Raw genomic sequence first — 25,343 nt, 5'->3', positions numbered from 1 at the left:
CACTGGGCCAAGTAGAAGCCTGTATCCAGGAGCTTCATCTGGGTCTCCTACTCGGGTGGCAGGGGCCCAAACACTTGGGCCATCTTCCACTGCTTTTAAAGCCACATTAGCAGAGAGCTGGATCAGAACAGGAGCAGCTTAGACACAAACCAGCGCCCACGTGGGATGCTAGGCTTGTAGGCGGTTGGGGTTACCCACTCCACCACAGCACCAGCCCCAGGTTTTTTTTTGTTTTTTGTTTTTAAAGTAAGGCTCTGCTTACTTATTCTCTTTGTAAGATTTGTAATAAATGGGGCCGGCACCATGGCATAGTAGGTTAAACCTCCGTCTGTGGAGCTGGCATCCCATATGGGCCGCCAGTTCATGTCTTGGCTGTTCCTCTTCCAGTCAGCTCTCTGCTTATGGCCTGAGAAAGCAGTGGAAGATGCTCCAAGTGCTTGGGCCCCTGCACCCATGTGGGAGAGCCAGAAGAAGCTCCTGGCTTCAGATCAGCACAGCTCTTGCCATTGTGGCCATTTGGGGAATGAACCAGCAGATGGAAAATCTCTCTGTCTCTCCCTCTCTCTATCTGTAACTCTGCCTCTCAAATAAATAAATAAATCTTTTTAAAAAAATTATAACAAATAAAGATATTAGCTTTCAGAATGAAAGATTCCTTGTAGAACCACTTTGGTTTGAAAACTGAATGATATTAAAAATCTTGCAAAAGATAATCCTATCAGAGAAGTGACCAACAGGAAAAATGACCATTCTTCAATGAATCTAGCATGCTCCTTGTTGTCAAGCATACTATGAGAGGAAAAAACCAAAACTCTCTTGTCCTTAAACAGTGATGTATCATTGATTGTAAGACACTTTCTCATTAAAGAGGTATTAGAATGTGAAAAAAAAAATGGATATCCTGGATTTACTATATGGTCAATCAAAGTTTAACAGCGGCAAAAATAATCTGCTTTTCTGACAGGGCTCATTTAGAACTAAAAATGTTCGCTTTTTCTCTTTTAAATTAAGAATAGAGAACATTAAAATTTATTAACTCTATTTCAGTTTTTCACAATGAAAAAATTCTGGAGATGGATGGTGGTAATGACTGTACAGCAATGTGAACACACTTAATGCCCCTGATTACTTAGAAATGGTTACGGTGCTAAACTTTATGCTACGAACAGTTTATCACAATTAAAATGAAATTGAAAATTAAAAAACTCTAATTTAAAAACATCCTCACACCTACAATGGGTTAGACACACAGAAAAGGCAGGGAGAGGAGGAGGGATGGGACAGAATGAAGGCACTAACAGAGATGAGTTAAAGAAATGGTAGAAGAGAGATTAGAAGCAAATCAGTGAAGTACGGTGAAAGCGAAGGACGGGAGGGAGAGGCAGCAACGTCTGGATGTGTTCTGAGCAGAGATCAACCGAGGTTTCATTCCTCATACTCATTTGGAGTACGTTTTTATTGGCTATCACTGTCCTTGGAAATAAATGGCAATGATCTAACCACTGCACATGGCTCACTTTGCTCTTTCTGGTTCTAACAATTTTGTCTGACACTAACAAAGCTACATTTTGTTAGCACACATGTGTGTTTATTTTATATAATCACTGTCCACTCAGCTACACCCAGGTGTTTACCCCAGAGCCCTGCTCATGTTTTTAGACTGCGACATCCATGAACTTCCATCTGGAGCTACATGCCCCCTGAGGAGCGTCCCTACACTGGGTTTAGTGCAGGCCTGGTGTGGACACAGTCTTTTGGCTGTTTACGGTTTGAAAATGTATTCATTGCACCTTGGTTCTTGAAGGTTATTTTCTCCGCAGTTATTTTCCCTAAACTCTTTAAAAAGATCGTCTCTGGGTTTCTATTTTTTGGTTATGAAGTCAGCACTCAGTCCAATTGTTGCTACTTTGAGCATTGTGTGTGTTCTCTAGCTGCTGGTTTGGTTTTCCCATTGGGTTTGGCGCTCTGTAGTTCACTCTGATGTGTCTAGGTCTATTTTCTGTTCTGTGACTCATTGCATTTTATTGGCTTGGGAGAAATGCTCCAACACTGCTTCTGACCCGTCTCTCTTTATGTTCCTTTTTAGACACAAAATAAATATATGTGAGACGTCTCACTCCAGAGACTGCTTTTTTTTTTAACACTGTCTTCTCTCTCTGGCTTCATTCTGGAATTTTCTTCTTGACCTATATCACTAATTTTCTCTTCAGTTGTATAGAATATGCTTAATATGTTTTTTAGACCCATCCATAGGTTTTTAAACTTATTATTTTTTAAATTCTAGAATATCCATTTGGCTTCTTTTACGGGTTCTGCTTCTAATGAAGTGTTCAATAATGTCTTTAATCTCCTTTGATATAATGTATTGGACTAGATAATTGGGTTCTTCCCTCCAAATTTTAATGCTGAAATCCCAATACTCAAGGTACTGGCATCAGAAGATGAGGCATCTCCCAATGATGATGGTGATCAGGGTCCTCATAAGAGGGCGTAGTGTCCTTAGAGGGAGAGATGTGACAGCCTGTACCTTTTGCTCTCATGAAGACACAGCTGACCACCATCTACAACCAGCAGGCAGGCCCTCACCAGACACTGGGTTTGCTGGCACCTTGATCTTAGCCTTTTCAGCCTCCAGAACTGTGAGAAATAAACTTCTGTGGTCTAAGCCCACCAGCCTTTGATACTGTTAGAGCAGCCCAAACAAAGACACAGGTTGATGGTTATTTTAGCATTTTTTCTATTTATTCTGGTATCTAGAACCCTTGTATGTCTGTTTCTGTTGTTTGCTCCTTCTGTTTGTGTTTCTTTTTGCCTGTTTCTGAAACTGCATGATTTCATAAAACTGTTTGTAGAAATTATTTGATTTGATGCTTCTGCCTTTCTCCAGAGAAAAATTTACGATTGCTTCTGCCTGGCTCGAAGGAACACCAGCATCCTAGGGTAAATTCATTTATTTTCAGGAACTGAGTGGGACCTATGCACACCTGCTTGTGGTCCCCCTTACTGTAAAGGTAAGGGGGAGTGAAATCAATGTGAAGGGGGTGGCTCCACGAACCCCTGCCCTGTGGACCCTAGAGAACAGTCTCTGTCACTTCAGCACTGAGGGTTGGTCTGCAGCATTGTTCTGGCTTCACATCTCAGCCTGCTCTCAGGAATCAGGGCAAGGCCTCAAAGGCGTAAGTGGGCCTGCATCCTCCGATCTTCTACCACCCTATCAGTCCTCTGAAGACAGGGGCCCGGCATTTCTTAGGTCTGCTCGTTTTTCTCGCTTCCATTTACTCTGATGGCAGGATTTGAGTTTCGTGTTGCCACATTTTACCCCCGGAATTTCGAAGTTTGACAATGAGATGCCTGGGTCAGAGGGGCAGCTCTCTCTCAGGAAAGGATTCCTCCTTACTTCTGGCCTGCTTCTCTGTCTCCCTCACTTACGCTGGTCCGACCAAGCACTAGAACTCCAGAACCTGTCCTGTCTCTTCACTCACAATCTCTGTCTTAGTTTTCCTTTGAGCTGTGATGTTATTCCTTCTTTTCCCTTCACAGATGCTCATTTTTAGTAGTGTTCTCTTGATTTAAAGAAAAAAAAAACTTTTCTATTAAGATATAATTGACATACCATAAAATTCACCCTCTTAAAGTGTACAGTTCAGGGGATTTAGGGTATTTACAGAATGGTGCAGTATCACCACTAATTCCTTAACACTGTCATCACTGAGGGAAAAGAGAAACAAACCTATACCACGAGTAGTCAGTGTCCATGTCTCCTCCTCCAGCTCCCCAGGAACCACTAACCCACTTCCAGTCGGTAATGGTCTCTATTCGGGACATTTCATAGAAACAGAACCATACAGTGTGCGGCCGTCTGTGTCTGGCTTCTTCCACCTGGCACATTTTCAAGGCTCATTTATACTTTTGGCAGGAGTGGATACTCTTTCTATGGAAGTATCACTATTTCTAAATGGGAGAATATTCTATGGAAGTATCACAAGCTGTTTACCCATTCATCAGCTGATGTTTGTTCTGGTTGTTTCCACATTCTGGTTATTCTGAATACTGCTATGAGCATTTATATACAATTCTTCGTGTGGACACTTGACTTTTTCGCTCTCCTTTCTCTTTCTATTCCTGAGACTGGATCATCTCAACTGACCCGTCTCCAAGTCTGCCGATTCATTCTTCTGCTTGCCGAAATCTACAGCTTCTCAATAAATGTGTTTCAGAATTTCTAGTTATTTCTTTTTAAATTAGCATTATCCATCGGTGAGACACTGTTCTCACACTTTCCTTTAGTTCTTTGAACATATTTAAGAGTGCTGATTTTAAATCTTTAACTAAAACAGCTGTGCTTCCTTGGGGATAGTTTCCATTGAGCAGGTTTGGTTTTTTCCCTATGTATGGGTCACACTTTCACAGCTGTTTTTGAAAATTAGACATTTTAAATAACATAATGCAGCAACTATGGAAATCCAGTACTTCCCACAAACCCCCAGGGTTTGCTATTGCTGCTCTTTTGGGTTGCTGTTGCTGTCTGTGCCTTCCCTGATGAAATTCATAAAGTAAATATTCTTTGTCATTTGTGGCCACTGAAGTGACTATTTGGTTAGCTTGGTGATTGGATAATGAGACAGAGATTTCCTTAAATGACAGGAACCAGACATCTGTGGTGGTCTGGACTAGTTTCTGTGAACACACCGGGGTCCACCTTCAGTGTTCAGTGTGTAACTCGGTCTGCACTCTGGCTTCCACAGAGCGTCCAGGTCAGCCCAGGGTGACTATTTATGTCCTTCTCAGTTCTTGCCTGAGCATGCACACGGCCCTGGACATGTACACTGTTGTTCATGGCCCTGGACATGTACACTGTTGTTCACGGCCCTGGACATGTACACTGTTGCACACAGCCCTGGACATGTACACTGTTGCACACAGATGCTGGCCTTCTAGAGCCCCAGGAATGCTCACGTATCAAGAGCTGTCCAAAGCTCTGTGAACATTCCATTCCCCAGCCTTCCCTCTTCATTTTTTTTTTTTTTTCTTGAAGTTTTTTGGAAGCTTCTTGTTTCTCTCAACAGTTTACTGCCTTAGGCATTGTGATGTTAATAACTGCCACTGATCATTTCTGGCAAACAAACACTTTCAGGGGAAAACTTCCCATGGGGTAAATTCTGAGTTAGGCCAAATGAAGACAAGGCCTGCAAGGGGGTCTTCTGGGGAACTTCTGTGGTCAAGAATGGAACTTCGTAGGACCTCCAAGCCTTCTAGGTTGTTCTGTTCCCTTCTAGGCTGCTGGTTTTGACCAATACCTCAAGGATGTTTGTTTTCAAGTGTGGGAACTGGGGAGAGGAGAGCAGCAGGAAGGCATGAGAAAACACCATCGAGATCTCTGTTCTCCCCGAGATAGCTATTTTTCTTGATAAATGCTCCCCAGGGTGTCACTAGCTGTTGGTTAATTTCCAGAGTTATGAAACAATTGATTTTCATATTTTGGGCAGTATTCTCATTGCCTTTAGGGAAGAGAAGATTTTTTAGAGGGGCTTCATTCTGCCATTCCTGCCCTCAGCATTCCACTTTCAAAAATGTCCACTGGTGACTGCAAATTTAGAGACTGATTTTAATTTCCTAGAAATAATTTTGGCTCTCTGGTTGTCCCTTTGGAAATATCTTCTCCTATCTGTTTATGAACTTTTGTTACTTATTGAACATAATAAAATACAAACAGCTTACATTTCAGTTCAATGTATTTGGATAACCATAATAAACACACACACAACCATCAACAAAACAAGACAGAGAACTTTTTCAACAGACGATAAAGCTCCCCTGTACCTCCCAATTTCTCCACTGCGGTGACCAGTCTGATTCCGTCACTACAGTTTTGTCTGTTCTTGAATTTCATATAAATGGAATGTTTTCAAGATTCATTTGTCATTATATGTATTGACAATTCATTTTTTTAATTGATGAGCCCCATCTCATGGTATGAAGACACCACAATTTATGTCTACATTATACAATTAATGACATTTGGGCTGTTTCTAGTTTTGAAATATAAGCCAGAGGAGACAGGGTGAGGAGCCAGACAAAACATCCAGGCTTAAGTCATTATTGAATAATGACTTCCCTCCCTCCCGCCACTCTTCTCTCATCCTTATTCCTCCAGCCAGGAGACTCTTTCTCTGGAGAAAAATAAGGCACTCACTCCTCCCTGGGGTGAAGAGACCCTGGGCTGCTGGAATCCCACCAAAAGCAGGCCAGTCAGCACCCACTCACTGGCATGGGCCCACCTGGCCCAGCCTGCACACTCAGCATCCAGCAGCCTTCTTTCTAATACCTCTTTCTTAAAAATGAGTGGATTTTTGTCCAACCACAGATTGGCACGCACACATTCGCTGTAGCTTCATTCTTAACAGGCAAACTTGGAAGCAATTCAAATGTCCACTTCAGGAAATTGATCGTGCAGGGACTGGAGATTTATTCTCTTGAAAAACGCAGAAGCAGCGAGAGCCCCTGCCAGGCTGAGCCCAGCCTCTTCTTTATACACATCTCCATTATGCCCCGGCTTTTGTCACCTGACCGTCCCAGTGCCTCGGAGACAAATCCTCTGGCCTCTACCACCGCACACTCAGGTGTGACCATACTCCTCTCTCCTTCTCACTAGTCCTTCATCCATTCCCTCTGGCCCAGGTTACATTTCAGGGTTCCAAAAACTGCCTCACTGCTTACAGTCTGTGTTTTTGTTCCTTGTCTGTCCTGATATCTGGGTTGATCTAAGATAAGGGGGAATTTGGAAGTATGTTCACCCTGAACTCCTTGGGTCAGCTTTGTCGTTTGTAAGAAGTGATACAGTTCTTCTATGGTGAGGACAGGCAACTGTGTGAGAGCTCCACGGGATTACAGGCCTCCCACTCCTGGGACACTGCACAGTGCACGGCACCCCCTACAGAACCAGCCAGCAAGGCAAGGTTGGGAAAAACCCTGTGAACTTGCTCGGGGGATTGAATCTGAAATGGGGACATTTCCAGAGTTTTATATTATAAGTACTTACATTTTTATGAGTTTTGCCATTTGTCCAAGTCTTTGGGGGTGGGAGGTTAATTGCCTTGGTTACCTTTGTCTCTCAAACCAGCAGTAACACCCTCAGCATGTGGTCCAGCAAGTCAAGCAGTAGGCGCAAGGTGGTGCAGCCAGTTTGGCACAGTCAGGTCATCTGACTCCTCAGAAGGTGGCGCTTCTATGTCACACTGCCTCCCATCATCATTACCATGCTGTTAACCAAACGCTCTCCAACAGCAAGGGTTAGAGAGAAAGGCAGAGGGACACTAGAGAAGTGTCTCAGGTCACCCAGCTCTCCAGACTCCTGGGTAAGTCCCGGGGATGCCACATGTTCCTGACTCCAAACCTGCACATTCGCATCCAGCTTTTAGTACAGTATCTCCTCTCATCCTTGTTGAGAAAGTGCACACAGGAGTCACTACCACCGTGTATGGAATAGGAAACCAAGGGCGAGAGAGCTACACTCAACCATGCAACGTTGTAACAGACAGTGACAAAGCACAGCCCAAGCCCACCTGTCTCACCTCTCCCTTCCTCTCCCACGGAGAGGTGTGCTGGGGGGGGGGGGGGGGGAGTCTCTGTTGGTAGCCCTGGGTGGGCTACCATCCCTCAGAAGCTGCCAGCCTGTGGGGGACACACAGCCTCTCACCCACAGGAAATTCATGGTCTCATCTCAGAAGCACTTTAGTAGTGGTGGCAACAGACGTTCTCTGAAATAAACCCACGGCTGTGGCTGTGTTTTTGTTTCTAAGCAACGTATGTTAAAACAGAAAAATTTAAAAGATACTCACCTAAACTGAATTCTAAAATGGGCTCATCTGGATCCTGTATGTTTCCTGAATAGAAAATAAAAGAAAAATCACCTGGCTTTTGGGTTTAATACAGGAAAATTCAACACTCTACTTCCCATCCCACCCCTCAATTTTTATATATGATTCATTCAGTTTTCTAAACATTTCATTTTTGAGATTTCTAAGAGGTCTCACATCCCAAGACCAAACCCCCTTTTTGATCAGATCTACCTGCCCACAATGCAGTTTTTTTTCCACCTACTTAAAGCATAATGAGAGAGAGAGAGAGAGAGAGAGAGAGAGAGAGAGAGAGAGAGATCTTCTGATTCACTCGCCAAATGTCTGCAACAGCCAGGGCTGGGCCAGACCAAAGTCAGGAGCCTGACACTCCACCAGGGTCTCCCATATAACGGCAGGGACACAAGCATTTGAGCCACCATCTGTTGCCTCCCCAGATGCATCAGCATAAAGCTGGATTGGAAGCAGAGGTGATGGGACTTGACTCAGCACTCTGTCGGGGGATGCGGGCATGCCAAGGGGCAGCTTGACCAGCCCAAGGTGACTTTTATCGTGGCCTGAGCATGTGGCAGGCAGGCCGAGTGGACAGTCACACACCACCTACTGGCAGACGAGCCCTGGAGGTGCCTACTTGAAGTAGAAAAATGACAAGGTTGGGTTCAAGCAGAAGCAGTTCCCAGCAAGAGAACCAACTTCCCCCTCCCTACTTCCTGTTCCAGCCAGAAGGATACCATGCAAGTGTTACCCCTCCAGCAGGGGCAGCCACATGGGGCTGAGCCGGCTATAGGCAGGCTGCACCCCCGGAGCACTGCCCCAGTGTGGGACCTGCACGATCCAACTCCCAGCAGGAAACCGGTGCAGGCCCCTTGCGGCTCACCTGCCAGAGAGAGGCCCAGCATGTCGGCTGCCACGTCGATGGTGGAAGCCCGCTGCATCGCACGGGCCCTGGCGCCATGGCGAGGGCTGTGCTCTCTCGCTGTCATGATGTCATTGGAGAGGATGTGCTTCTTGTTCCTGGGTCACACGGTGCCTGAGTCCCGGGCGGGGAGCGCTGTCACCGGGCCCTAGTCGCCTAAGGCGGCAAACCCTGAGAAATGGGAGAAGAGCCCTGGTAAGCAGGCATGAGGATGGTGACTGAGACATTCATGGAGGCAGGCTGTGAACTAATGCAGGTGACACACAGGGACCAAGGTCCTCTGGCAGGAGAGGACCCAGCGTGGGGTGTCTGCTGCTCTCAATCCCTTCTGGTCACTCTGCCCTCCTCACACCCAAGGGATCCCATAAAGAAATGACGTCGACAAAGACAGGCCGCATTAAGGATGGCTTAAAATACGGCTTTTCAGATTCTCTTTCTTGCCCAATTATGCTCTTTTATTGGCAAGTCTCAGGGAACCTTTCAAGTTTTCAGTGGATTCACCGCATCTCTGCTAGAGGGGCGGGGGCTGTAGCACACCGGAGAGGCCCAGCTTGCGTCTGTGGGCTGCTCACTTTGTTGCCGGGGCTACACGAACTGCCCGTGGGCCTTGGTCTTGCGTTTTCTTTCCGGCAATGTGTGAAAGTGATAGTGTACACCTAACTGAAGTGCCAGGTGCCGTGGCGGGGAGGGCTCTGGGCAGAGCGCCACGACCAGCTGAGTCCGGCGGATGCTGACCCTGGCAGAGAACGGACACCCACTCTGCTCTCAGAAGTAGCTTAAGCACCAAGACAGTGGCTTCAGGTTTTGTCGGCTGTTACGTACTACAGCTCTGCTGTCTCCAAAAGGAGCTCACCTTTAGAAGTTAAAGTCCTTAGGCTGAGCCATGGGCCTCATTTCAAACACCCCCCTCAAAGGTCTCCCTATATCCAGAGGTCCTGTCTTCTCCAAGGCTGTGCACCTTGGAGACCTCTGAACCCCAAGGGCCCGGACCCCTACACCTGAGCCAATTCACCAAAATGACTTACAAGACATGTTTCTCCTTGGACCATGTGGCATTTCTTCAAAGAAGTACATCCAAATCCATCATCTGAAAAGAGAAAAGTTTAAGCTTAACAACATGAAGTTCCTGAGAACACAATGCCTAAATTGGGAGAGAAGACCCAAGAGTTACTCCATGCTGGTTTGAGCTCCCCATCCCAATCTAACTTTTTGGCTAAAAAATGACAAGTTTGGCTTAAACCCAAAAGAATGTGAAAATGCACATTCTTCTCCCTGCTCCCTGTGCTTTGTTGTGGAAATCTGGGGCTGCCCTACACACTCACGTGGGCAGCTAAGCTGTGGTTTTGGGAAAACAGAGAGATGAGTCCTACCTTCCCCCCAGCCCCCCACCACCATAAAGCACAGGGAGAAGCTGCGGGGCCCTGCAGAGACTCTGCTTTGTGCTAGGATGAGGACAGTTGTACGTGGCCCACCGCTGGTTGCTAGAAGGAAATCCAAATATGCGAGGATGGGAGAAGGCTCCACAGATGCACCAGGTTCACACACTGCTGCTGCTGCCTGGCTCCGAGGAACCTTCCTGCTGAATGGAATCCCCAGGCCCTAACTCAGTCCTGGGGCAGAGCCTGGAGCCCCGCCCAGGAGCCAACATTAAGTGCTGGGATCTGGGAACTGGACACCAGCTGGTAAGGTGCTCAGCCGTCAGGTAGACTCAGCTGCTCCTGCAGGCTGTGCCTGCTTGCAGATGCCCAGGAACCTCAGCCTGCACACCTGGGCAGAGAGGGCAGAGGCCTGGAGGGGGAAGTCACAGGGAAGACACCGGTTTGCTGATGTGAAAGGTACACAAGTCAAAAAACACAAAATGAAAACAGCAAGGCTGTGAAAGTACTTGCAGTGCTAAAACATACATTCCATAGTAATGCTTACATAAAATAACCCAAAAAACATTAATGAGGCAGGTAAAGATGGTATGCATTCATGAAAGAAGATCACATTTTGGAAAAGAAGCCACAGACAGTAATAAAGAGGTAATGCTAAGTATATCTTTCTTCACCTAAATTAGTCTTCTAAAAGAGTCTGTTCTAATTTGCTGCAGGACTGAGAGGAGCTGAAAATATCTGAGAGTGGTACGAGCACATGGTAAATACCAACGAAATTTGTAAACAATAACAAAATTCTTGCCAATAGACTTACTGTATCACTGTCTGTAAAAACAAAGACAGAAAGCAATCTAAATGCCCAGCTATAGGTAACTATGTTCTAGAACAGCCGTAAGACATATGTAAGACACACACAACTATTAAAATGATCATGTTAAAGCGAATAAACACCCAAGAAGTTCACCAAGCTCATCAGCCATTAGAGAAACCATGAGCTAGCTCCTCACACCCACAAGAACACGTAAAACGAAAAAGACCAAACCAAGTGTTGGCAAGGACATGGAATAACTGGACCTGACACTTTGCTGGGGGGTGTAAACCACTCTAGAAAACTGGCGGTCTTGGGGCCGGTGCTGTGGCGCAGTGGGTTAACGCCCTGGCCTGAAGCACTGGCATTTTTTTTTTTTTTTTTTTGACAGGCAGAGTGGACAGTGAGAGAGAGAGAGACAGAGAGAAAGGCCTTCCTTTTTCAGTTGGTTCACCCTCCAATGCCCGCTGCAGCCAGCGCGTTGCGGCTGGCGCACCGCACTGATCCGAAGCCAGGAGCCAGGTGCTTCTCCTGGTCTCCCATGTGGGCTGAAGCACCGGCATTCCATATGGGCACTGGTTCTAGTCCCGGCTGCCCCTCTTCTGATCCAGCTCTCTGCTGTGGTCTGGGAAAATAGTAGAAGATGGCCCAAGTCCTTGGGCCCCTGCACCCACGTGGGAGTCCCGGAAAAAGCTCCTAGCTTCGGATCGGTGCAGCTCCAGCCATTGCAGTCATCTAGGGAGTGAACCAGCGGATGAAGACCTCTCTCTCTGTCTCCACCTCTCTCTGTAACTGTCTTTCAAATAAATAAAATAAATCTTTAAAAAGAAAAAAAAGAAAGAAAATTGGCAGTCTCAATTCAAGCGGCACATGTACCCATCCCAGCTCACAGTGGAACCACCAACAGAAAGGCACTTACAGTCACCAAGAACATGCAGACACTGCTCAGAGCAGCAGCACTCCTAACATGACACCACAGACAATCCAAAGGTTCATCAACAGAACAATGAGACAGCATGGGTGAATCTGACAATGTCAAAAGTCAAATACAGAGAAGCCCACTCCAGGCGAGTCCATTTGAATGAAGCTCAAGCACAGGCCAAACGAATTTGTGGATTCATCAGGAAAGTGCCATCTCGGAGGGGGCTGCTGGCTGGGAGAGGCTCTGCAGTCCTAGGAATGCTCTATTGCTTGATCTATGTGCTGGTTCCGCGAGCGACTTCACTGCGGGAAAATTCCTTAAGCTAGACCCTGGTGATTTCTACTCCTCAATAAAAAAGGTATTCAGTTCTCCTAATGGCCATAAGAGAGACAACATAGCATGAATAAATGGATCGTGTGTGTTTTAATGAACTATCCCACCTGTGCTCTGGTTGTAGCCATTTAAAAAGACACAACACAGAGGGAAAAGGCCAGGAGGAGTGCATGTTAGGATGATGGCCATATCTGGGGGTATGATCACCAGGGACTGTTCTGTCTTCCCTTATTGTTGTCATTCTCAGTCACTCAAGTTTGCTCCCGTGTTGGCCACAGGCAGGGGCAGCACCCTGGGCATAAATTTAGCATGAAGAAGCTCCTTCACCTGGGACAGTGGTGACACGCCCCCTAACAGAGGGCGGCATCTGTATCCCAGCATCTCACCAGCCCTAGGAAGGCTGCCAAACCCATCTACTCTCACCCCATTCTCTCTTTTTTTTTTTTTTTTTGACAGGCAGAGTGGATAGTGAGAGAGAGACAGAGAGAAAGGTCTTCCTTTTTGCCGTTGGTTCACCCTCCAATGGCCGCTGCGGCCAGCGCATCTCACTGATCCAAAGCCAGGTGCTTCTCCTGGTCTCCCATGCGGGTGCAGGGCCCAAGGACTTGGGCCATCCTCCCCTGCCTTCCCGGGCCATAGCAGAGAGCTGGCCTGGAAGAGGGGCAACCGGGATAGAATCCGGTGCCCCGACCGGGACTAGAACCTGATGTGCCGGCGCCACAAGGCGCAGGATTAGCCTGTTAAGCCACAGCGCCGGCCCTCACCCCATTCTCCTCCCGGTGCAGGGTCCCTGCTCATTCCACCTGCCTGCTTTCCTTAGGTGGTCAATTTGTATTGCAGGCATCCTGAGATTGCTGGGTATAGAAAAGGGAACATGTACAGAGCAACTTGTGTCAAAAAGATCTCAGAAGCCACTTCACAGTTATTTGGGGGCATTTAATTAGAATCTGCAATTTAACTCAAGATCCAGAACAGCAAGCTAATTTGCACAGCTGAACTAGATTTCCCTTCCCAGTCTCATTAACTTAAGATAATTCGCAAAGGATTCCCATATTCCCAAGGTCTCGATTTTTCCTCCCAGTTCCACTTGAGGAACAGAGCTCATTAGGAAGAAAAACTGCACTTAAACAAAAGCACACAATGTGTGGGAGTAGTGTAGGTTACCAGAATTTCTTCTTGGAGGCCAGAAGAAAGAAAGGAGCAATAGCTCAGAACCAACTGCTGCCCTTCCTCATTGTCCAGTCAGGTGACCCCTTCTGGTAAACTGATCAACAGCAAACCCTGGGTCCCACTAAGGTCCCTCCCCGCCGAAGTGGGGGCAGGGTTCATGGTGGCAGCTAGGAAAATCAGACAGACAGCGATGTTAGGATTGCACAGGGTATGGGATTAGTGAGGTTTGACAAGAGTCCATTCGAAGCTTCTAAGGAAACCAGGCTTGGAAAAGGTTTGCCTGCCCTCCCCCTCGATGAACTGAGGAGTTTCAGACCTGGAAGGAGTTCTGGAGGCCCATCCACCTCTGCTGAGGAGGAGTTTGTCCATCTTATACACTGAGCTTCTTCTGAAAATAATTTTTTAAGATTTATTTGAAAGGCAGAGTTACAGACAGAGAGAGGGAGAGAGAGGTCTTCCATCTGCTGGCTCACTCTCCAAACTCCCTCACTCCCACAACCGCCGGAGCTGAACTGATCCGGAGCCAGGAGCTTCGTTCAGTCTCCCACGCAGGTGCAGGGGGTCAAGCACTTGGGCCATCTTCTACTGCTTTCCCAGGCCATAAGTTGAGAGCTGGATTGGAAAAGGAGCAGCCGGCTCACAAACCGACGCCCATATGGGATGCTGGTGCCGTAGGAGAAGGCTTAACCTACTATGCTACAGTGCTGGCCTCTGAAAATAATTTTTAAAAGGAGTTGCTCACATGAGGTCACAGACACAGAGACAGCATTACTTTTTCAGGGCACATGGAGGTGAATGATGAACTATCAGAATTAAATACAATGGGCGACACTGGCATAGCAGGCTAAGCCTGCCCACAGAGCACCCATGTGGGTGTCCCAGCTGCTCCACTTCTGATCCAGCTCCCTGCTATGGCCTGGGAAAGCAGCAGCAGATGGCCCAAGTGCTTGGGTCCCTGCACCTGTGTGGGAGACCCAGAAGGAGCTCCTGGCTCCTGGTTTTAGATTGGCTCAGCTCCAGCCATTTCAGCCATTTAGAGGGTGAACCAGCAGATGGAAGATCTCTTTCTCTGCCTCTGAAATAAATAAATCTTAAAAAAAAAAATTCAAACACAAGCTAAAAGCCCAGATAAAATCAGGGCCCCTTTCCATGCCCTAGTCCACCAGCCCAGCCCATGCATTTCAGCTCTAAGTATTTTTGGAAAGGACACAAAATTTTAAATTGGGGTAGCACATAACAGTTGCTTCTTCAGTGTTTATTCTAGTAGTTTATTTTGGTTGAATAAGAATTGAGAGAACCCTCATTCACATGTAAGTGTTGGATAATGGAAAGATTTTACCAAAAATAGGCCTTGGGCTCTCAGAACACATTTTAATAAGTGACCCAGGAACATGAAAAAGGAACAATAATTATTTTTCTTTAAAGTTGGCTTACTGATATCTAATCATCGCATATTTTCACATTATAAAAGTCGGCAAAAGCCTCCAAAATTTAAAATAAGTGCTGAAGTTATTATACATTATATGTTCTCAAACTGACTTTCTGAGAAGTAATAAGTATTTAATGAGAGCCTAAGCTGCACAAGTATTCGTAGGGGCAGTAAATAGGTTAAGAACCTTCACTGTGTTTCTGCCTCCCACACGTGTGTGTGTGTGTGTGTGTGAGTGAGAGAGAGAGAGAGAGAGAGAGAGAGAGAGAGAGAGAGAGAGAGAGAGACTGAGCAAGAGGCTACTTTAGGAGGCAGAGAAGGGGAGGAATTTTCTCAAGACCACAGATTCAGGCCAGCTAAAACCTTTGATGGACAGGGTGTCACAGCATTCACTGGAACACAAATTACTACTAGTAATAACCTAAGAGAGACATGTATCCCCTTTCTGTGTGGAGCCTTTCCTGTAGAGAGAGCTTTCCCTGCGAAGGTTCCATTGACATGGCTACAGCAGCCTGTGTCTCATGACAACACACACTGCCTATGGGCCATGGAATGAGTACCGGATATAAACTCCTTGCTTCGTCCATCTTCTCCGGGGCACTTGGCGCAAGCCTAACCACAGACCAGGGTGTGGAGCTCACATCGACTCAGGAAACAAAGTGACAGCACCTGAGACAGGAACTGCGTGTGCTGATGTGTATCTGCCCTTCTCAACGGGTCATTCTCTGCGAGCCCTTCCAGTCAGGGAGAACTGGGTAGCTGGGAACAGAGTGGGTGGGCACCGGCCTAGGCTCAGACAATAAAGCTGCCCATTCAGTCCTATAGGTTTCTAGCATGAGTGGGTAACTGACTGTGAGGCCTCAGGGTAACACGGAGTCACTAGATGGCAGGACACTAGTTCCCAGAGATTGTGTGCAGCAGAGCTGCCACTTCCCACATGCAACTGACAGTGGGCTTAACTTGAGTGAGAAACCATCCTTTGCTGTATGAACTAGCTCAAGTTTGGGGGATTTTGTTAGAGCAGCTAGTGCTACCCTGACTAAAGTGTACCATACACCAGACACTCGATAGCTGTAACAAAAATTAAAGTCACAACAGTTAATACCTACTGCACAATGGGAGACAATGATGCCTTGTTTTTTGGCTAAGGTATGGTAGTTCATGAGAAAAGAGTTCACAGGCGGCAGGAGACTATGAAGAAGCTCCAGGAAGTGGAAAGAACACAGAGATGGAAAAATCCCACTGGTGTAGGAAGTCAACCAAATATTTTGCCCCCTGAGAGATACAGGGGAAAACAAACTGAAGCTTCTACAATTCTCTCAACACAGAACACTTCTGTGACATGAGTGTTGCGGTTATTTCCTTACATACTAAGCAATATTTTTTTTTTTAAGATTTATGTTATTTATTTGAAAGGCAGAGTTGCAGAGAGAGAGAGATCTTCCATCCACTGACTGGTTCACTTCCCAAATGGCCTCAACAACCAACGCTGGCCCAGGCTAAAGCCAGGAGCCAGGATCTTCATCAGATTTCCCACATGGGTGCAGGGGCCCAGTCACTTGGGCCACCTTCCACTGCCTTCCCAGATGATTAGCAGGGAGCTGCTTTGGAAGTGGAACAGCAGGGACTTGAAGCGCCCATATGAAATGCCAGCGTTGCAGACGGCAGCTTAGCCACAATGCCAGCCCCAGCAATAAATTCTGCAGCAGATTCTTCAACAAACACCAGCTGGGGTATCCTCCGATTCAATCTGGCTCTGACACTATCAACCTGAACAAAGTGTCATACCCCATATGCTGAGGCTGAATCCTACAAGGCTGCCCTCACTTCACATGCCAATTGCAAATAGACGGTTGTCACCTGTACTTCTATCCTGGCTATAAATCCAGAGTTCCCATTATGCCCTCTTTAAAAAAAAAAAAAAGATTTTATTTATTTATTTGAGAGGCAGAGTTACAGACAGTGAGAGGGAGAGACAGAGAGAAAGGTCTTCCTCCCTAGGTTCACTCCCCAGATGGCCATAAAGGCTGGAGCTGTGCTGATCCAAAGCCAGGAGCCAGGTGCCTCTTCCTGGTCTCCCATGTGGGTGCAGGGGCCCAAGGACTTGGGCCATCTTCTACTGCTTTCCCAGGCCACAGCAGAGAGCTGGATTGGAAGAGGAGCAACCGGGACTAGAACCAGTGCTCATATGGGATGCTGGCACCGCAGGCAGAGAATTAACCTACTGCACCAAGGCGCCGGCCCAGCCCCTCTTTCTTGAGTTGGATTAATCTGCTTGAACAGCTCACAGAACTCAGGGAGATATTCATGCACTTACATTTACTGGTTTATTATACAAAGGATATAACAAAACATACAGATGAGCAGCCAAATGGGAGAGATGCACAGGGCAATGAATGTGGGAAAGGGGATGGGGTTCCCATGCCCTTTCTGTGTGTGGCACCCTCCAGGAACCTCCATGTATTCAGCTACCTGGAAGCTTCCAGAATTCAGTCCTTTTGGGTTTTTATGGGTGCTTCATTACACAGGCATAATGGATTAGATCACTTTTCATTGGTTTATCAACACAACCTTCAGCTTCTCTTCCATCCCAAGGTAGGGGTGGGCTGAAGGTTCCAAACCTCTAATTACTTGGTTGATTAGAGGTCCCGAGGCAGCCAGTCCCCATCCTGAGGCTACGTTGTAGCCCCCAACTACCAGTCATCTCTGTATGTCAATAAATGGGAGAGGAAGACCAAATACTATATTACAATGTCATACCCTTAAGGTCAGTCCCAGGCCTCCCTGACACATCTTCTAACCCTATCCCAACCCCATTATCCCTGGGCTAGACTTGGACTTCACTCAAATTGGGGGAGCTAAGTAGGGTGCTAGGTGGGAATAAATTGAGAGAATTTTTCATAACTTTTTTGTAGAGTACTGCACTGTAACTCCACCCCTTCCCTGTCAACCCAGGACAGCCACTTTCCCCTGATGCACCTGTGTTTTCTCTGGGACCAGGACAGACAAGACACCATGTGACCATGTGCAAGTTAACCTCCACATGGAGGTGCCATGAAGCTCCCAGAAAGCCTCATGCACACTATACCCCGCCCAGACTCCACCCTCTTTGTGTATCAATTAGGGTACCACCTCTACCTCGTAAAAGGGACCGATACATGTGGGAGCACCCCTTTCTGCCTTTGGCTTCTGGACCTTGCTTCTGGGTCCTTCTTGGCCTCCTCCCATGCCATCTCCTCATAGGAGACTGTCCCACTCATGAGGACTCTCTTTCCATGTGGGTTGCCCACACTCTCACGTGAACGTACATTCACTCTCACTTTTACAGAAATCCTGCTCTCACTTTTACATGGTATCTATGCCTCTGCTTTGAATTCTTATCTTTGTGGGAGCAAGAACTTAGAATTAAAATTAAGATGCATGTGCCCATGACATTACCACTCCAGACACTCCACGGTGTGAGATGGTCTGAACACCAAGAAGGCAGGTACACTGAAGTGGCTAGGGCTGGTAATTCAACCAGAAGAGCAATGTGGCCCTGTAGCTACTGCAGGGTGTCTAAGATCAGCCTGTTTTCAGGGGCCCCTGGAGCCAGCTAGGAATTGAGAATATCCAAGGACCTACACAAACCTGATCTATACCCAAAAAGGGTCTTAGAATCCTTGGGGGCTTCAGGGCCACGAATTCCTGAGGCCCAGCAAATAAGAAAATAACAACAGCATGGATGGGAATGAACCTGGAGGTAGGCACAGGGTGGGAAGGTGCAGCTGCCAATGAGACATGCTGAACGCATCGGAGCCTAAAGGACTGTGGTGATAGGAAAGGGCGACTGGAACAGGGCCAGTGCTCCAGAAAGGCCAAGGCCAACAGTGATCAGCAAACTGGAGTCTCCACAGCACACAGCTCACGTTCTGCTCCTGACTGCTCAAGTCAGCCACCAACAAAGGGACAAGCAGCACATGGCATGGGCAAGAAGGCCTGACTTCTGATTTTTCCAGGGCAACAGCCAGTGGCAGCAGAAGCCTGCTCTTACTCACATTTGGAATAAGTGAATGAATGAATGCCTCAATGTGGCCACTCAGAAACTTAAGTGATGGGGCAAACATTGTGACTCAACAGGTTAAGCCACTGCTTGGGATGCCAGCATCCCATATCAGGGTGCCTGGTTTGAGTCCCAGCTACTCGGCTTCCAATCCAGCCTCCAGTTAATGGGACTCAGAGGCAGCAGATTATAGATTAAGTAGTTGAGTCCCTGACACCTACAGAGGTGACCTGGATGAAGCTCCTGGCTCCTATCTTTGCCCTGGTCCAGCTCCAGGTGTTGTGGGCATATGGAGAGTGAACCAGAGGATGGAAGCTCTTTGCCTCTCCCTCTCATTCTGTCACTCTGCCTTTCAAATAAGTAAATCTTCTTTAAAAAACAATTTTAAGTGTTATGAATCAAGCTTTGATGCAAAGGAAACAGGAATGTGCAATTAGGGTGAGTAGAATACCCTATAACTCACCCTTCCTTAGATAAGGCCAACCAGCAAAGCAGAAAGTAAAGCAATGGAGAACGTGTGTTCTAGCATAGATCAGAGAAAGCTGGTGGTACGCATGAGTTATTAACAGCAAAAGAATAGGCTCTGGGGGCAGAGGTGGAAGGCCTAGACCCTTCCACTTTCATCTGCCCACACTGGGGACTTCTTCATGGACTGACTATTCCTGCTTTCTCTCCAAAAAAAAAAAAAAAAAAAAAAAAAAAGCTAAGGAATGCTGCCTGCCTCAAAGGTTCAGGTACTGGGGTAGGCGTGTGCTGTAGTTTTAGTTGCTACTTGGGATGCCAGCATTCCACACCTGAATGCCAATCACTCTGCTTCCAATCCAGTTTCTGGCCAATGTGCATCCTAGGAGGCAGATGATGGCTCTAGTACATAGGCCCCTGCTACCCACATGGGAGACCTGGACTGAATTCAAGGCTCCAGGCTTCAGCCTGTCCCAGCTCTGGCTATTGCAGGCATTTGGGACGTGAACTAGTGGAGGGATCCAAGAAGGCCTTCCTCACACCCGCACTGCACTCAGGCCCCAACGCCCACCAGTCCCTGAGCTCTCTGCTCTTCCACAATCTGGACCCTTGGATAAACTCGCAAGCCTGAGGGCTCCTGAGACCAACTGCTTGCTCAGTAAATACCACCGCGGGTCCATGCTCCACTAGGGGTGATGGTGCAACAGCTCTCTCAGCCTGTTTCATGATCCATTTAAAATGAATAGCACCTGCCTAACCAGGACACACTGGGAACAAACAGATATGTAAAGAAACACCCAAAACATCTGCATGGAGCCTGCTGCACAGGCTGTCAGCCATGCTAAGTTCTCTCCTCTGCCTTTCCTGACCTCCCCAGGTGATCAGTGAGCTTGGAAGGCCGTCCCCCACGGCTACGGCCACTTCAGTTTTACCCAACTCTTCAACAAGGTCCATGGCACTTTGCATGCACTGCAGCTTACCATGACCATGTTTTCTAAGGCCCAAATTGGGCCTCCAGAGCACTGACGGGAGGGAACACTGGAATGCAGGATGGTTCCTGGATGCAGTATGGCACGGTGTGACAAATCCGGGCACTGGCAACAGATCTGGTGAGCCACTGTGAAGTGTGTGACCTTCCACAAGGGACAGTCTGTGCCTCAGGTCTCCTCATCTATCAACTGCTGGCAAGAATTCACAGTCCCCCAGTCAGAGGCATGTGTGAGGGGACTCCCAGCCCCTGGAGAAGTGAGGCAGCTGCTCTGTGCCTGTAGGTTAGGTATCTCTTAGGATCGTGTTCTAAGAGGACTGTGCAAGGTCCTCCCATGCCAGGGAGCCCTGCTTTCCTCCATCCCCTTGAGTAAGACCCAGCTCCTTCCACTTTCTGTTCCCTGTACCTGCACAGGGCCTCAGCCAAGGAGACAGGCACTGTGAGTAAAGTGCTAACTCAAAGAACATCAGTCCAGCGCTACTGGTGTTTAAATGTAGGACAGGAAAAAGCTTTGAAAAACCAAACACAGGAAGACAAGACAGTGCTAGCAATGTGCATCCCTTCTCACTGCAGACACAAACAGCCCAAGCCAGGGCCCCCTGGGCTTGCACTCACCAGGAGAAAATCAATCACTGACCGCCTGCTTCCCATTCCCCCAAGCCCTGTTCTCTGCCACTAATAATGAGCAGCTAACAATGAGTCAACCCCATGTAATCAACAATATGCCTCATTAGTTTAATGAACATGGCAACTGATACACTATAATGCCCAAACCAGATACAAATGCAAATATCAGACTCCAAAGGAGGGAGTCAGTCACCTTGTGGCATGATCTGAACATGTCCCCTAACTGTTAATCATCACTATTACAGGAAAGATATGGGGCCAAGAGAAGGTGATTAAGCCATGATTTATTTACTTATTTGAGAGGCGTGGCTATAGATCAAGAGGGAGAGACACAGAGAGAGGTCTTCCAACTGCTGGTTCACTCCCCAGATGGCCACAATGGCTGGAGCTGGGCTGATCCAAAGCCAGGAGCTTCTTCTGGGTCTCCCATGTGGGTGCAGGGGCCCAAGGACTTGGGCCGTCTTCTACTGCTTTCCCAGGCCATAGCAGAGAGGTGGATCTTCAGAGGAGCAGCCGGGACACGAACCAGCAAACATAAGGGATGCCGGCACTGCAGGCAGAGGCTTAACCTACTATGCATAGCAACGGCCCCAATTACCCAGTCTTGTGAATTTCATTACAGCAGGCAAAACTGACTAGGAAACCTTGGATAGGCCCTTGCTATCCCTTTAAACAAGAGGGCAAAAGAGATTCTCCCAGAGCAGGACAAGCCCAAACTGTTTCAGCTTTCTTTCCTCCCCTCTTTGTTTTTTTAAATAATCTTTTTATTTAAGATTTTACTTATTTATTTGAAAGGTAGAGTTACAGAGTGAGAGAGCGAGAACAAGAGCAAGAGATCAAGAGATCTGCTGTTTCACTCCCCAAATGGCAGCAACAGCTGAGGCTGGGCCAGGCTGAAATCCGGAGCTAGAACTCCATTCAGGTTTCCTACATGGGTGCAGGGGCCCAGGCACTTGGGCTAGCCTCTGCTGCTTTCCCAGGCACATTAGCAGGGAGCTGGATTGGAAGTGCAGCAGACGGGACTCAAACTTGTGCTCACATGGATGCTCCTGTTGCAGACGGTGGCTTTATCTGCTGTGTCACAAGGCTGGCCCTCTTTCCTTGCTTTCAACCTTTCATGTTTTTCCATCTCAATGAATGGCAGCTCTATCCTTCCACTTGCTCCAGGCAAGAAATAAAATTTGTGTAGGCCTCCTTCTCCTCCTCAAATCCCACAGTCAATCCATCAATGATTTTGTCAGCTCTAAGTTTCCCCCACAGACACAGACTTCACCCCACTCAGCACCTCAACTCCATGCCCCAGGGCTTCGGGCCCAGGTCCCTCCTGAGCCCCTGCAGCATGCCTCCAAAGGCCATGGTAAGGCCCGTGAACTTCCTAGCAGCATCTTCATGCTGCGCTCACCCTGGTCTTAGTAGTCAGATCTCACCTGTGCAGCTTGTGCACCAGTCACCCCCTCCAGGATTGTTCTTCCTTCAACACTGGAGGGTGACTCCCACACTTCCTTTGCGTTCTTCCTGAATCCTACCTTCTCCGGTAGGTCTTGAGGGACAGCCAGTTTAGAAGCGCCACACAGGGGTGGATGTTTGGCCTAGGGATTAAAACTCTCAGACACCAGCATCCCACACGGGAGCATGCGGGTCTAACACCCTCCTCCACACCTGACTCCAATTTCCTGCTGTGTAGACCCTGGGAGCCGGTAGTGATGGCTCAAACTATTGGGTCCCTACCATCCATATGGGAGAACTGTCTTGTATCCTGGCTCCCAAAGTCAGCCCTGGTCTAGCCCCTGCCAACATGGGCATCTGAGGATTAAATGGTGAATAGGGGCAATCTAACAAAATTTTTTAAAAGAAATCAAATAAACAAGCAAACAAATAAACAAAAAAACACACAGACTGCCACTCAGTTTCTTGTGGTTCAGATGAACTTTCAGGGTATTTTCTATAGGGAGTAGTTTAAAAATAAGCCATCCTGAAAAACTTGCTTTAAAAAGCTTTTGTAGGGCAATGCAGGTGCCCAGCTCCAGGTCTGGGTGCTGGCAATCTGGGAGATGAGAGAGACACGTTAATAACAACAAATACAATATTAGGGAAGTGCCAGGAACAGTCAGGGGCTGGTGTGTGTGTATGTGTTGGGCGGGGGTCCTCTGGCCACCTCTGTGTAACAAGGCCTCCCACACCGCCCACTCCAGCCATTTTTTCTTAAAACACCTTCACTCTCTTGCTTCTGCTCCTCATGCTGTTTCTTCTCTATAAACTGGCGATCTCTGCAGCAAACAGTAGAGAATCTATTGTGAGCAGGCCTTAGGGATACAGAGATGAATAAGGGAGGCGTGGTCAGCAGCTCCATCACAAGAAAGGTCATAAACACATGAACAGCGGATTATCTAAGAGCCACACTGGCAGTGGCCAAACCTCTTCTGAAACCTTCTCTGTGTAGCAGGCTGGCTTGCGGCTCGCTCCTTCCAGGCAGGGGTACCCCTGAGTGCTTGAGCAGGCTTTGTCTTGGGAGTGAATCAATCCAGTGTTCTCCTGTGTTACCCCATTCACTGTCTTGCACCAAGCTTCAGCTGCCATTTGATTACCACATAAGTTTCCTAATACCACAAAGGAAAAAAGATAATGGACACACTGCCTATTATTAGTGATGGAGACGATGCCTCCCAGTGACAGTGCTGTTCTTTGCTCTCCCACAACTGGCAATGACCTTCACAAGCTTCATGTCTTGCTCCATTGTCAATTTGGCCACTTGAAGCCCTCACACAATGAACTGAGAGCTCGCCTTCTGTTAGTGTCACATAAATTTCTAAATAGGTATAGGAAAGAGCTGAGTGATTAACAACTAGAACACGAAGCTCCTAGAAGACCAAGGGCCAAAGTGATGAGGACAAACTTCCCTGTGGCCTGTCAATCAGCTTATCCCTGAGTACGGGGTCTATAAGGGCTCACTGCCATCATCACACCAGATGCCTCCCACCCACCAAACACGCAAAGCTTGATTCCTTCCAGGCAGACTGCTGAGTATGAACCTGCTCTGGCTTCCCTGTGGCTGAGTGGGCAGCTCTTCACCCAGATATTAGGGGTGGTGTACCCCTCTGGCTGCTAGAGGCAGTTCTTTCTCTTCCTTTTGCTTTTTCCACCCAAACCCAAGGCTGGAAGGTCCACCCTGGTATCTGCTTCTACCTCCCTCAACCCAGAGCTGACCATGGGGAAGCTGGGCCCTGACCTCCAGGCACAGGGGCAGCCTTCACCCTAGGCTCTGCTTCTCCTGACATGGCCCCTCTCAGGACAGCAGGGCAAGGAGAGGTCACTCCCCGAGGGCGGTGGCCCAACCCCTCACCACAGCAATGCCCTCTACCTTGTTCTCACAGTGTTGTTCCATTCAGCCTATGGACCACTCCCTGGGGGTTCAGCAAAAGGGTGTCCCGGTGAGGCAGGTTCTGGGTATTCCTGCTATCTTGGGCTACATGTGGCCCTAACACAACATATGACATGCAGGATGCTTGTGCCACAGAAAAACCCCAGAAGAGCTTAAGCAGAAGGTCACATGTGTCAAAGAGGCCCTAGGCTGACTCTAAAAACTTGAGCAAAAGCATGGCTGGCCTAGCCCATGGACTCCAAAGCCTGCAGCACAGACAACAGTTCTCAGTGTCCATTGGCTTACCCACACCCAGCCGTTCTCCCCGCTCTCTGCAGATGAGCCAGCCTATAAAGTGAGACGATGGGAGACAGCCCCAAGTTTAAGTTCCCCACCCTGGCACCGGGGAGGCCAACTGCACAGAATTCAAGGGCTCAGCTCAAGCCAGCTGCCCCTGGCTGCAGGGCTGGGATCAAGGGTAGCACAGGGCTTCTCTACTTCCCCTGAGCTTTGGTAGGGGAGAGTTCCCACAGAGAGGTGGGTGCAGGCTGCACAGAATCACCCAAATTCATCACACCTTTCAGGAGCCAAATGGAGATTCCCCTAGAGCCAAAACAAAAACAAAAACAAACTCCAAAGAAATCCCAGTATTAACGACATGCTTTTTGTGTTGTTTAAAGTATATTATATAAACAAAGAATTGGATGTAAATTCCTTTTACTTGGAGTTCTTAAGCTGTTATAAAGCTCAAAGAGATCTATAAATTAACTATAAACAAACCCCACACAAATGAACTCAGGTTTATATTACTTTAAAGTGACGGATGGGGCTGTTTTACAGAAACGATCACATGAACATAAACTTGACTCCAGCGGTTTCTCCGGAAATACCCTCTACAACACCTTTGCCTGTCTCAAAGCCAGAAATGGCCAGAATGGCCCCTCTAGGGTCTACCCAGCAGCCACCGGTCCATAAAAGGCAAGCTGCGGAGAGGACGGAGAAGCAGGATGTAGCTACACCTTCCTGTGCTGTGAAAAGGAAGACCAAGGGTCCCAG

At 47.7% G+C, this 25,343-nt stretch overlaps 1 protein-coding gene across 6 annotated transcripts in view; it reads right to left on the bottom strand.

The window, feature by feature from the left end:
• INPP4A (inositol polyphosphate-4-phosphatase type I A) overlaps window positions 1-25,343 on the bottom strand; it is a 146,515-nt gene that overhangs the window by 50,978 nt on the left and 70,194 nt on the right. For all 6 annotated transcript variants that reach the window (XM_062209928.1, XM_062209930.1, XM_062209927.1 and 3 more), the window contains exons 2-4: window positions 9,798-9,859; window positions 8,734-8,943; window positions 7,839-7,883 (exon numbers count right to left, since the gene is read on the bottom strand). In XM_062209928.1, coding sequence (XP_062065912.1) covers window positions 7,839-7,883; window positions 8,734-8,839 — 151 coding nt within the window. In that variant the 5' untranslated portion in view covers window positions 8,840-8,943; window positions 9,798-9,859. The remainder of the gene's footprint in view (window positions 1-7,838; window positions 7,884-8,733; window positions 8,944-9,797; window positions 9,860-25,343) is intronic.

This window comes from Lepus europaeus, chromosome 13, assembly GCF_033115175.1.
Source record: "Lepus europaeus isolate LE1 chromosome 13, mLepTim1.pri, whole genome shotgun sequence".
In the NCBI taxonomy this organism is placed as follows: domain Eukaryota; kingdom Metazoa; phylum Chordata; class Mammalia; order Lagomorpha; family Leporidae; genus Lepus; species Lepus europaeus.
The sequence above is the reverse complement of the archived record's forward strand: the minus strand, read 5'-3'. Positions and strand labels throughout refer to the sequence as shown.